Consider the following 13300-nt stretch of genomic DNA (forward strand, 5'->3'; position numbering starts at 1 on the left):
TGTCCCACACCCTGCTACGGGAACAGTCTCGTAACTGGGTAACGGAACTCTCCATACAAAACCAACCGCCTGACGCTGCGCAGCCCGTCAGCTGGTCTGGGGCTCGGGGTGCCTACCTGCTCTGCGGGCGTGCTTGCCGCGCCTCAATCTTCTGCTCAAAACCAGACTGAGCCAGCTTCCATGTAAGACCAAATACTTAAAATAAGCCAGAAACATCAGCCATTCTGCATAGTATTTATTTATAAACAAAAATGTTGCATCTGATCAGGTACAAGTTTTGATCCAGCAAACTCAGATTTATATATTGGTTTTTTTTTTTTTTTTACAAAAAATACATTTTAACAAGTGAATAAAACCCACTTCCATTAGTTCACTGCTCTCCAAAATGTAAATGTACAGCGTAAATTTGCCACTTTTAATACAGACATATGATGTATTTTGCCAGCTGTCTAAGAAATTCGTATCGAGTCTGACGAAACAAAATAAATAATGATGAAGAAATTAAGAACTACACACCAATAAATGAAAAATATAAACTTTTTAAAAGTCATACAGTTATATTACAGCCACCTCTTCAAAAATCAAACATTCAATTTCTCCATTATAAAGTACAACAGTATTGCATTACCCTTTACTGGAGTATTAGAATAGCTAACATCTTAAAATTGAAGTAACTGCTCCTCAAAAGAAACTGACTGAACTACAACTAAAAGGAACACCATCTAATTAAACCAGGACAGCAGCAGTGCAAAACCCAAAACTGTTGGCTTCATAAAGACAAGACTCTTCCTAGGAATGAACACACTGAATGTGTGTTCACACATTTTTAAGATTTTTTTTTTAAAAAAAAAAGAACCATTTTTCTTGATCACTGTTTGGATGACAAACACCACTACAGAGTAAAGCTTGCTGCCTCTATCACCTCTCTTCTCATCCCTGGTGACTTCAAAAGAAAAACATGCAATGGGCTGAGAATACTGTCACCACTGTAACAGTGATTTCTCTCGGTACCGTTTCTTCCAGGAAGTTTTTGTGTGAGCATTAGAGCATAGAACTAGTGGCCTAAGTGTCTCTATAAAACATCTATGGAGTAAAAAAAAAGGGGGCAGAGCGACAGTAGGGGTGGGAAGAGGGACTCTCCTATCTTGCCTATAATAAGAGATGCCTAAATTTTAAGATAGCGTAAGCAAGTTATATTTGAACATTTTCAGCTTTAGCTCACTCTTGTTGTAGTTAGCATCACAGATAAGGAAACATGCCTCTGTTCCAAAGCACTTCCATTCAACTGGTTAACCAAGAATTTAGTAGTCTGACTCATTCTTACTCCGACATTCTGGTATGAAGGTTAAGTTTCGGAGGTAAGTCTCAGCACTCTCGCATCTCAGCCTGAAAGACTCCAAGGCAGACCTATATGTTTAACATTGCAGCGATTTAGTTTTTGAGATAATATATATAAGCATTTGCATACATCACAGAACATCTACAGCAATCGTCTTCGGCACTGGGCTTCCTTAAAAAAAGGCCTTCAGGACTCGAGAGGTGGTGTTTGATGCAGAGCAGAGATTGCCCAGGAATCCCACCTAGATTTTGAAAAGAACAAGCTGGGGTGGCATATCCAAGGTCCACCAGGCTGCTTCCCATTCCACCAGTTGCCTTTGACTTGGCAGAAAGCAGGCAAGAGCTATTGTGAAAACTGACCATTGAAGCCGTGTACTGATACCTACCTGGACTTAGGAACGAGCACTGCTGTGTTCAAATGGGAACTACAGGGTAGAACCGAAGATCCCTCAGACTGCTCTCAAGTACAGACAAGTTCTTGTATGTAGGAAGCAACAATCAAGTAACCAGGGCAGGACACAAATGGGCATGTGGTTTCCAACTCTGAAAAGGCTGAAATAGCTTAGCCATATCCTATGGAGTTGTTTATGCTGCCAAGCTATGTACAGATCATGTTCTTCAGTGACATCAAAAAATCCAAAAGGAAGTCAAAGATAATCAGTTTTCAGGATAAAACCCTGAAATATTTTTCTTCTTTCGGTAGTAAAATGCAAATACTACCTATATGACCAAAATTTTCATCTACTAGTTACATTTCTACCCCATTAATGCAAGACACAACATTGCTGATAGCAATGAAACAATACTGTAGTATACAACACCACCACTAAGGTTTGTTCTGAGAAGAAACTCAAGGAAGGTTCTTTTTTGCATTTTTAATATATTCCACTACTGAGATTTTAGAAGAGGAAATAATTGCAAGTATTAATGCTTATATAAGAGCAAAAGTCAACAAAAAAACTTTTGTAGAAAAGTATTAAGATTCCTAATAATAAAAATATTTGGAAATGTAATTACAAATACATTTTAAAAGCAAAATCCTTAATTACGTACATCAAGAGCTGGTCAATATTGACCGTGTTCCTTTAAGACGAAGTGAAGATAACACCCACCGCATCTGTGGGAACACCTAAACGTATAGAGTATATACACTCATTGACCAAACTATGTCAAATATATAAAGTGAAGAAACAGTATATACAATTTTGAACTTCCACAAAGGTTATAATTAAGTACTACTGATTTCATGCATTTGTTCTACAACTTGTCCTAAAATTTCATCTACTACATCAATATCATAATTTACTTGCTGCAAGTCTAGATCAGGCATGATTGTAGCCAGAAGTTGTCCAACATTCACTCGAAGAGAGCGTAGTTTCAGGCTGGGAAGAAATAATTAGATAAGATTAGATAGATGTAGATGAAGGTTTATGTTCAAATACACAGCGCTTTATTTAACAAAGCTGGGCTAATATTCTATACCGAAAAGACTCCATACGTGACTTCCATAAACCAGCAAAACACTGATGCAGTTAAAGCTCTATCAAGATAACTTCAAAACCTACCATTTTTTCAAAGCTGAGCCTCTTCAGTTTTAATTCTGAAGGTATATATTCCCTTCGTCTCAAACCAACACTAAGGGCTAAACTGAATTCTGCCTTTCTCTAAACAGATCAGAAATATTTTTGAATGCTTTTATTTAAGTTAGCAAATAAGCACTGGCACTATCCTTTACCCTAAGACACCTTTTCTTCCTCCCTCCTTCCCCTCGCCCCCGCCCCCCAACAATGTTGAACGTCAGTATTTTTAAACTTTTAGAAGAACAAACTACTGCCACCTAAGGGAACAAAAGAAGAGAGAAGTGAAGGCAAGAAAGAACAGTTTGCCCAAAGGTTTTAAAATACAAAGAGGAAATAAGGTAAGAGTTACCGTACAGTAAAAATGCTATGCCTCCTCTTTTTGCTTTCTTTCCTGGATCCCCCTGCTCTGTCCTCTTCTTGATCACCCATTCTCATGCAAATCACCCATTCTCTTGAGCATTCATCCTTCTCCAGAGCATTTCCTTCTACTATGAACTCCCTTATCTCCTGTAGCCAGTCTATGCAGAGCCACCATATACCAAAAGGACTTGTAGTAGAAGTTACTTGCAAGTCCTGCATATATTTACTAATTTTTTGAGAGAGCACAAGTTAGATGCTGTAAGAAGAAAACCAAACACTGACCAGTAAAGGGAGATTGAATCACAGAAAAAATTAGGTTCAAAGGGGTCTCTGGAAATCATCCAGTCCATTCTCCACACACCTCCAACATATTCAAAGCAGGGCTAACTCAGATCAGGTGGCTTAGCACCTTCTTGTGTTTTGCAAATCTCCAAAGGTAAGAGATCCCACAGTCTCCTGGGTCCCTCTTGCAACATCTGACTACCCTCACTGTGAAAAACTTTTTCTTATATATTCAAACAGAATTTCCCTTGTTGCAGCTAGTGATATTGCCTTTCATCCTATCAACTGTGCTCATAAGAAGCTGGCTTCACCTTTTCTACACTCCCTCATTAGGCAGCAGAAGAGAACAACAGGATTTCAAGGTAACCCACTCTTTATAAGGTTATTTCTCTCAGCTTCCCCTTCTGTATAGATGCTCCAGGCCCCTACCCATCTTGGAGGCCCTTCAGTTGTCTTGCTCCAATATCCCTGTATACGAGGGAGCCCAAAACTGGACACAATACTCCCACGTTTGGTCTCACAATGACCCACAGCAGAGAAGAATAACAACTGGCTGAACTCTTGCCAATATAGCCCAGTAGACACTGGGGTCTCCCACCACAAGAGTGCACTGCTGACTCACATTCAACTTTTAGTCCACCAGCATCAGAGTCCATCTTCTTCCGAGCTGCCTTCCTATGAGTTGTCTCCAGCTTGTTCAGCTGCATGGGGTATTTCCAACACAGGTGCAGAATTTTGCCGTTGCCTTTGTTGAATTTCCATGAGGTTTCTTTCAGCCCATTTCTCCAACTTGTTAAGGTTCCTCAACAGCATCCCTACCCTCCAGAGCATCCCACCAATTTAATATCACCGTGAATCTAATGAGTTAATTTTGTTCCATCGCCTGGGCCATTAATGAAGGCATTAACCATCACTGGCCTCAATATCGATTCTGGAGCTCAGCAGTCTGGCATATTTTAAGATGCATTTCATAGTGTACCTATTCAAATCACACTTTGGAAACTTTGCTCTCATGATATTACAGCGGCCCATGTTGAAAGCTTTGTTAAAATGAAGGCCCACAGAGCTGGTCATCTCACTGTAAAAAGCAATGAGACTGCAAAAGCATGATTTGTCCTCAGTAAATCCATGCTGGTTGTTCTCAATCACCTTGACTATCACAGAGCTGCAGGTGGCTTCCAAGTAGATTTGCTCCATTTTCTTCTCAGGGACTGAGGCTATATTGAACAGCCTGTAATTCAGATCTTCCTTTCTGCCTGTCCTAAATATGGACATGATAACTATCTTTTTTCCAGGCACCAGGAATCTCAACTGTCACTACCTTTTGGAGATATCATTACAAGGCCAACTCTCCATCAATGGGCCAGCTCACTCCAGTGCATCTTACCTGGTCCCACAGACTTGTATACGCCAAGTTTGCTTCAACGGTCTCTTAATTCAGTCTCCTTTTATTGCAGGTAATGCTTCACTCACTAAGATTACCACTTAGCTCAGGGACCTGGGTGGCCAGAGGGCAACCTTACCAGTAAAAAACAAGGTAAAGATGATAGTGGGTACCCTCAGTAATTTGTGCCTCACACACCTTGTGTCCTTTGCCACTGAGCAGGAGGCCCACATTTTTCTTACTCCTCCTGTTGCTGCTACTGTGCTTACAGAAGCCCTTCTGGTTGCCTGTCACAGGCCTTGCCGGTTTTATGTCCAGATGAACTCTGGCTTTCAATTCCATCCTACATGCCCAGGTGGCATGCCTACACTCCTGCTAGAGTGCTCATCCCTTCTTCCATCTGGTATGTTTACTTCTGTGTGTTTACTGTTTCTATTAACCGAGAGCTGACACTCTCTATTTGTAAGTTTAAACCCTTGTTTAGCTCAAAGATACACGCTGGACACAACCTAGGTCCACAGGGCTGCTCTGCAGCAAGAAGTTCTCACAGGAAAGGTAAGTTTCAAAACCAAACCCAAATTCTTTTCATTTTGAAGTTCTTTTCAAACCCAATTTTTTACTAAGAAAGAAAAATTGAATATAATAGCAAAGTTCATCTACAACGCATAAGCTAACGATCATCCTCTTTCCTGCCTCCTTTCTTTCTCCTTGTTCTACAAGTCTTGTCTAGAAATACGCAACATTTTTTATATTTTAAGAAGTGTCACTATGGCATTCTGTTGTACAGTGGCCAACCCTGCTCAAAGAAATACTGAATTAAAAAAAAAAAAAATCAAGTAAAAAAAAAATTACTGAGTTAGGAGTCACAAGAGGCAGTAGAAAAGAATTCCAAGCACCACATTTTATTATATGATTACCAGACAGGACCTTCATTCAAGACGTTTCAGATACAATCAGCCATCCAAAACCTTGCTTGAAATATAGTCTAGAAAGAACAAAATTGATACCTTTCTCCATCAGAAAAATTTACAGAGTCTTCTACATTACTGGTGGTAGAATCATTTGCACGTGCTACCGCTTGTGGAATTGAAGCTTTTAACTGTGCGACTTCTGCTTTGAGTTCTTCACATTGACAGGCAATTTGATTTTTTTCCACTTCTAGTAGTTCAACCTGGCAAGTAGATAAAAATAATTTTATATATCAAATAAAACTGTGGTGATAAAATAAAGACAACTTTAAGTTATGACAACACAAACTGCTTTAAAATACTCAGCTGTCAGGTGAACCACTGTATGCGTGCTCCTCCTCAGCCTGCTCAATCTCTCAATGGCTGGACTCAATTACCTTAAATACCTTTTGCAGCCTGAACAATTCTATGATTCTCTTGCAGTCAGAGACACTCAGAGCCTGGCAGTCTCTCTCAGGTTTGATTATTTCTATCAGTGGAAGCAAAAACCCAGAAAATTCTAGGCTAATTAGTATTTCTTCCCCCTTTTAGGTGGCTTCGTTCGTTAGTGGACTGAACTATGTAACGCATCATGTACCAGAACTGCTGTGAAACACCTATTAAAAAAATAAACATAATTGTTAATTTGAAGGTTATCACTGTTTTAACAAACGTACCTCACTTTTATATCTGTCTCTCTCAATGCTGCACTTGTCCAGTTGCCTGAAAACATCATCCAGCTGCACAGCAATTTCATCTACCTCACTCTTGCTTTCACCACTGGCACACCTGCTACATTCAGTTTTTAAGTTCTGCAGGGTACTGCATTGTTCCTTTAGTTTTGCAATTTCTTCTGTGGCCTGTTGGTAGAGAACGGTCACTTCTGCCAAACTTCTTTCATGAACGTTTCCTTCTTCAAATGAAGAAATGGTCTCAGTTGACTGATGGCACATTTCTTTTTTTACATACTTATTATTCATTTCTAAAATCCTCTGTTCCAGTGTTTCTACTTGTTTGGTTAATACTTCACATTTGTTTTGATACATTTCTTTTTCTTTGCTTAATAATTGCAGCTGACTTTTCAGTTCATTTCCAAGATCTACAGATGCCTCAGAAACACCATTAACATGGTGCTGCTCAGTTTCCATGTCTGCCCTGGGAATCTGAATATCAAAGTCATCTTCCACCTCTTCCTTTTTAACAACTAAGTTTGGGATCTCTGTCTGTGTCGCTGAGGTCAGCTGTTCACTTTTTGATTCTGAAGTAGTTGCACTGCAAGGCTCTCCAACATCACAGTTTTCTTTCTGCTTCTCCTCTTGATCCAAATGAATACATTCAGTTTTTACTACAGGAACATCAGAATCTGCTGAAGGTTTTGGAGTACTGCTCTCCTCTAAAATAATGACATCTTCATCATCATCATCATCATCATCATCATGGTTGTTCAATGTTTTGTCATTTAATCGAGGTGTCTTTAATGAAAGAGGCGTCACGCAAGCAGGTGTTTTCCGTTTAAGACTAAGAAGGAAAATATTAAACTGATTATTGTATTACTCAAATACTGCAAAGTCATTAGTTTCAAACTACATTTAATGTTTCTGTAAGCACTATTAAAAACTACCACTCAATAAGTAGAAAGGGATGCCTCCTCCCTGCCTAGTATTTTAAGACGTGTAGCTGGAGTAAATACCTTTCCTGTAAAAACAAGTGGCTGACATCCACACACTCAATTACTACCTTCACACATTGTTTGGAAACAGACAGACTCAGTATTTTGGGGAAAACCCCCCTGCACCTGTTCATTAACCAACAGATGTTAAAGAAAACATGCTGCAGAGTGTGGTTAACACAATACAGTCTTTTCCTAAACGGACAAACCACTAAGCAATTTTCCTTGCCAGTGCACAGTACTTTTTTGCTGCATTCACTTCTGTACTTCCCAAGTTTTCTTGGTGCTTTTAATCAACCTGCTGCTTCTTCTATTCCCAGAAGTGACACATGAATTTTGGCAACTCCTACCTGAAGATGGAACTACACCCAACACCATCATTTTCATGAAGTTATTACTTTTAGAAATAAATAGGAGTCTACTTTGTACAGGTTCACTAACCTGTTATTAGAATCAGAATGAGGTGAAGATACTGATCTATTTAAAATAAGCAGAGGTCTTCTGACAGAAGCATTTGACGTCTCTGGTAAAAGCGATCTTGGAACAGCTTCCTTTCCACTCACATCAGAGAATGTTTTGAAGTCTTTGCTTGAAGAAACAGGTGGTTTCAAAAACATTTCATTTTTGATCTGTAAAATAATATTAGTTAAGAATGAAAAGAAAAAGACATTAGTAGATTCTTCAGAACAGGTTTAAGCAGTTCTCCTATCTGCCAACTCCTAAAATTCCAAGTGACATTTCTTATGCATACTACAACAATCTCCTTAAACTGAAGCTCAGTATTTTGCAACAAGAAAGCCTAACTAGACTCCACATTGCAAATCCCAGTTTTCTTAATTTAATGATCACATAACCCCTCCCCCCAAACTCTACTGATGCATGTGAAGTATTTCCTTCACGTCGGTTTAAGACATAAAACATATTAGAAAGCAGCAAGTTCTATATCATCATCACAGACTTCTGGCACATTTCTCAGAGGACTCTGAATGCCGTACATCAGCTGATCAATACTCTCTACGCACAGATTTTTTCCAGTCAGAAAGCAGCTTTCTGATCTTACAAGTCTTTCTCTAGATACAGCTATTTTAATGCACTGTGTAGAATCTCAGGCAAGGGCTTTTCCCAAACTGTATCTCTGCCTGAAGTGCGCCCATTATACACCAAGTAGGGGACATACATCTCTGTTAAAGCTACTCAGTCACTTCAGTTTGTCTAAAACGAGGAGTGGTCAACATGGATACAGCCAAAGGGAAATCATGCTTGACCAATCTGATAGCCTTCTACAGTGGCATGACTGGCTGGGTAGATGAAGGGACAGCAGTGGACATTGTCTACCTCAACTTCAGCAAGGCTTTTTGACGCTGTCTCCCATAACATCCTCATAGGTAAGCTTAGGAAGCGTGGGTTAGATGACTGGACAGTGAGCTGGGTTGAGAACTGGCTGAAGGACAGAGCTCAGAGGGTTGTGATCAGCAGCACCGAGTCTAGTTGGAGGCCTCGACAGGCTGGATAGTTGGGCAGAGAAGAACCTAATCAAGTCGACAAAGGTAAGTGTAGGATCCTGCACCTAGGGAGGAATAATCCCACTCACCAGTACAGGTTAGGGGTTGACCGGCCGGAAAACAGCTCATAATTCTGGGAGTCCTGGTGAACAGCAGGTTGACCATGAGCCAGCAATGTGTGCTTGGGGCTAAGAAGGCCAATGGTATCTTGTGGTGCATTAAGAAGAGTGTGACCAGGAGGTTGAGGGAGGATCTTCTCCCCCTCTACTCTGCCCTAGTGAGGCCACATCTAGAGCATTGTGTTCAGTTCCGGGCTCCCCAGTTTAAGAGAAACAAAGAACTACCGTAAAGAGTCCAGCAAAGGGCTAAGAACGCTGGAGTATCTCTCTTATGAGGAAAGGCTGAGAGACCTGGGTCTGTTTAGCCTGGAAAAAAAGACTGAAAGGGAATCTTACCAATGCTTTTAAGCATTTAAAGGGCAGGTGGCAAGAGGATGGGGCCAGACTCTTCAGTGGCGCCGAGTGATAAGGGGCAATGGGTGCGTTACTCTGATGGACATTGGAACAGGCTGCCCGGAGAGGTTGTGGAGTCTCCTTGTCTCTCTGGAGATACTCACACCCTGCCTGGACGCCATCCAGTCCAACCTCTCTAAGTGAACCTGCTTTAATACGGAGTTTGGACTAGACGATCTCCAGAGGTCCCTTCCAACGCTGTGATTCCGTGAAAATGAACAGCACATTGAGTAATTACTTCTGTGCTTGGGTAAAAGCAACGGCATAAAAAAAATCAATACAATGAAGAATATAGGTTAAAACAGCACATGCAAAATCTCCAGAAATGGCTTGATTAGCACTTCACTTTGAAACCAACTTCAGCTAAATCACACTTAGGAAATTTGATTCTGAGTTACAATCTATACATTATCTCAACCATGTTGATTTGTATCTGCATTTAATTATTTGAGTGCATCCTTGCAAAAGTATAGCTACAAGTCCTTCTTGTGTAAGTAACTGACATATTTTCTAGTACTATTTTGTGAGAGGGCTTTGTCCCTCTCAAACTTTCTAAACTACTACATAGAAAGCAATGGTGTATTTTCCATCATCGGAGAGGAAAGATGGGGGATTTCTGGTTTACTAATAGTGAGCATAAACCTACACAACCATCCAAAAAGCCCAGGATGTTGAACTAGTGAGTTGGCCATTACCTAAAGCACGCTCACTCAAAGCCTAGCCTATTCGATCAAATTGCATAGAATAGTTGAGAGCAAGAACAACTCTGCTACCAAAATCATTTTCCTATCAACTTCAAGAGTTACCTGGTAGCTGTACTCTAGTCGCTTTTTCAGTTTTTCTCTGTCTCTACACAGCAGCAAGGAAAAAAAAAAAAAATTAAGGGCTTAGATTCAGAACCAAGCTCAAAACCTAAAAGCAAACATAATACTCCTTATCTCAGCTAGATACAATAAAGTTCTAATGAACATATTCTGGTTTATTTAATGAAAATTCTCTGCAGGAACTTAGAAACTAGTATAGCTATAGTTTAAGGTCATCTTATCTTCAAAGAAGTTCCTTCTCAGATAAAGATGTATTTTTAAAAATTGAAAATCCCCCAAAACTCCCGCTTCTAGAATGCTAGCCAGCATTAGTTAAAATTACTCAAGTCACTTTTTTCCCCCATACATCTTAGCTAAGAATCCTCTTATTCTTAAATAAATGTACCGAGGTATTCAGCTGCTTCAACATGGACCTTGAAAATAAGTTACCTAAACAAGGTCTCCTAACAGCTCCAGCAGATTGCTTCTCTTAACATCCCAAACTATCCACATAGCTCTTACTACTATGAAACAATACCCCTCTGAGCGCTGTACCTGAACTCCAACTGCTGCACTTCTCTCCTTAGTAGTTATTAAATGAGAGGCCCCTTTTGTTATGACTGTCCAAATTTGATTTAAGAGAGCAAACAGGTATTTAGTCAGAGAGAAATATGGATGTAATGCCAACATGCTAGTAACAGAGAGAAGAACAGCGCTATTCATCTACCTACTGCTACGATCAAGTCTTTATTTCAGGGCACTATTTTCTGGCTGGATACGTTCCCAGAAGAGCTGCAATTACACCACAGGTGAGAGAAAAGGGCACTTAGTTTTCACATTACTCTTCTAGCATTAAAACACTTTTTAGAAAAGTCTCTGGTACTCACTTTTTCTTGTAAGTTTTCTCATATGTAGGATGTATTAAGTCATCATCTTCTGGTTCTTCTGGCACATCACAGTTCCTGAGTTAAGTGGTGGGAGTGGGGAAGGGGAAGAAAAAATGCGACAGAAAGAGCTTAACATCCATGCTTATAACAGAAAATATTAAAAAAAAAAAGCAGTATTCAGATATTCTTCAAAATCTAATTTTACCGGAATTGTGGGTCAGGATTCAATGAGCAGTACCACTTTTCTGGCAAGTGCTCTATTCCATCTGGCAGCTTCCGCCATTTCAGACATGCATCACATTGTACCCATGTCTGATCAGGCTGCTTTCTGTAATGGAAGAAACATCAGAACTTTCACATGAAAGGTTCATCGTCACGACTGAGTGTAGAAGAGCACAACAGCATGTAAAATTCTTATATTTGAAGTGATACTCACTGTATCTCCTCGACTGGCAAAGCTAATGGATATTCTCCATTTTTCTTAGTTTTCATTTCATTCCAGTAATCATTAAGTTTTTCTCCTAATGCTGCTATTGTAAGTCTAAAAAGAAAAGTTTTTAAAAGACCACCTTAAATAATAAAATCCTAGCAAAACAAGGACCTTTACATACTATAGTAAAAGAACAAACATATGAATCACTCTAATATTTCTATTTGCACGATAGTAAGCTTTTTTCTTTTAGAAAACCCTAGAAATTAGGAACTGAGTGAAGTCATGTTTGTCAGCAAATAAATTACTGGAAATATGACTTGGAGCACTAAGACCGGAATCAAGAGTGCTCAGTTTAGAAGCACTATGAATGTACTGTGCAAACTCTGAAGCTACCTCACCAGTTCAACCTCAATCACAAAAGAAACAAGTACAAAACCACCTCTGTCAATCTAGTACCCAGAATTTGGCTGATGTTGCTGTGCATCCATTAACTGCATGCAGGCTCATGACTACTTTAAGTTGGGGTACAACAGTTACCACACAGAGACTGCAAATGCACGATCACTTTAATGCAGTATAAAGTCCACCTGCTAAAAGGAGCATGCCAGCCTTTCCCTAGGTTAATTTTTAGCTGGATTAATTTTCCTGATCATGGTTCATCATGCAGCTCAATGACTACTAAAGATGACAAACGCAGGAGAAAGTGGTGTGGAAGGAGAACAAGCCCCACAGGTGAGGTAGAGGTAAGACTACCTCTTGTCAGTGTGTTGAATTTACATCAGAGTAAAGTGGCTGGGTAACCAGAGACTGAAAGTCAGTCCCTTCCTGCCTGGCTTATTCCAACACCTACAGCACCCCATCCCTTGAACTAACACAAATGTTTGTGTAGTGAACTAGTCTGACCTAGAGAGTTTTGATCTAGATCACCTCTGAACCCAAGCCATGAATTTCTGTGCCAAAAAAATGGAAGTACCACAAGGGCAGGAATGAACAGCAATGGACGAATGAGATCACACCTCTCTTCTAAAGAGGGAAAAATGACAAGTCAGCTTACACTGATCATGAAATTACAGCATCAGTTTTATGGTTTTGTTTTGGACCAGAAAGTTACTTTTGAAAACCTGCAGCACTCCACAGAAAAACCTTTATAAAAGATCTTTCAAGTGTAGTATCTCTACGTCCACATTCAAGTGGGTTTTTTTGAAAAAGAAACAAGAACAAAGCATTCAATGCTCACTGTGACAGCCTGTGGGAACACAGGGCAAACCTTTGGTCAACACAAATGACTGTCCTACAGCACTCTAATTCCTCCCCCTCTGACAATGGAGCTGTTAGTGCCACCACACAGGATATGCCTCGGAACACCTGTACTGAAAAAAAAAACCCAAACAACACAAGACCTATTTTCTGGTTTGACTGATTCTCTGATCTGCTTTACCAAGCGTTCTCCTTAACAGTTCCTCTAGCACAATGGCATAGAGACACAAGAACTGCTTCAAGCTGGCAATATCACTGCAAAGAGCAGCACTGACTGTGGGAACCATTCAAATATACAGGCAGATTGAACTGTAGTGGCTGGAGCAGCTATCAGGCTTGGTCGCGC

General features: G+C 40.0%; 1 protein-coding gene across 1 annotated transcript in view; it reads right to left on the bottom strand.

The window, feature by feature from the left end:
- Window positions 1–2566: 2566 nt before the first annotated feature.
- Window positions 2567–13300, bottom strand: part of MORC3 (MORC family CW-type zinc finger 3) — a 24874-nt gene continuing 14140 nt past the window's right edge. Inside the window, exons 10-17 of the mRNA XM_010145014.1 lie at window positions 11701–11805; window positions 11470–11592; window positions 11265–11339; window positions 10381–10423; window positions 8002–8189; window positions 6569–7409; window positions 5952–6115; window positions 2567–2720 (exon numbers count right to left, since the gene is read on the bottom strand). Coding sequence (XP_010143316.1) covers window positions 2567–2720; window positions 5952–6115; window positions 6569–7409; window positions 8002–8189; window positions 10381–10423; window positions 11265–11339; window positions 11470–11592; window positions 11701–11805 — 1693 coding nt within the window. The remainder of the gene's footprint in view (window positions 2721–5951; window positions 6116–6568; window positions 7410–8001; window positions 8190–10380; window positions 10424–11264; window positions 11340–11469; window positions 11593–11700; window positions 11806–13300) is intronic.

This window comes from Buceros rhinoceros, unplaced genomic scaffold (assembly GCF_000710305.1).
Source record: "Buceros rhinoceros silvestris isolate BGI_N320 unplaced genomic scaffold, ASM71030v1 scaffold15971, whole genome shotgun sequence".
NCBI lineage: Eukaryota > Metazoa > Chordata > Aves > Bucerotiformes > Bucerotidae > Buceros > Buceros rhinoceros.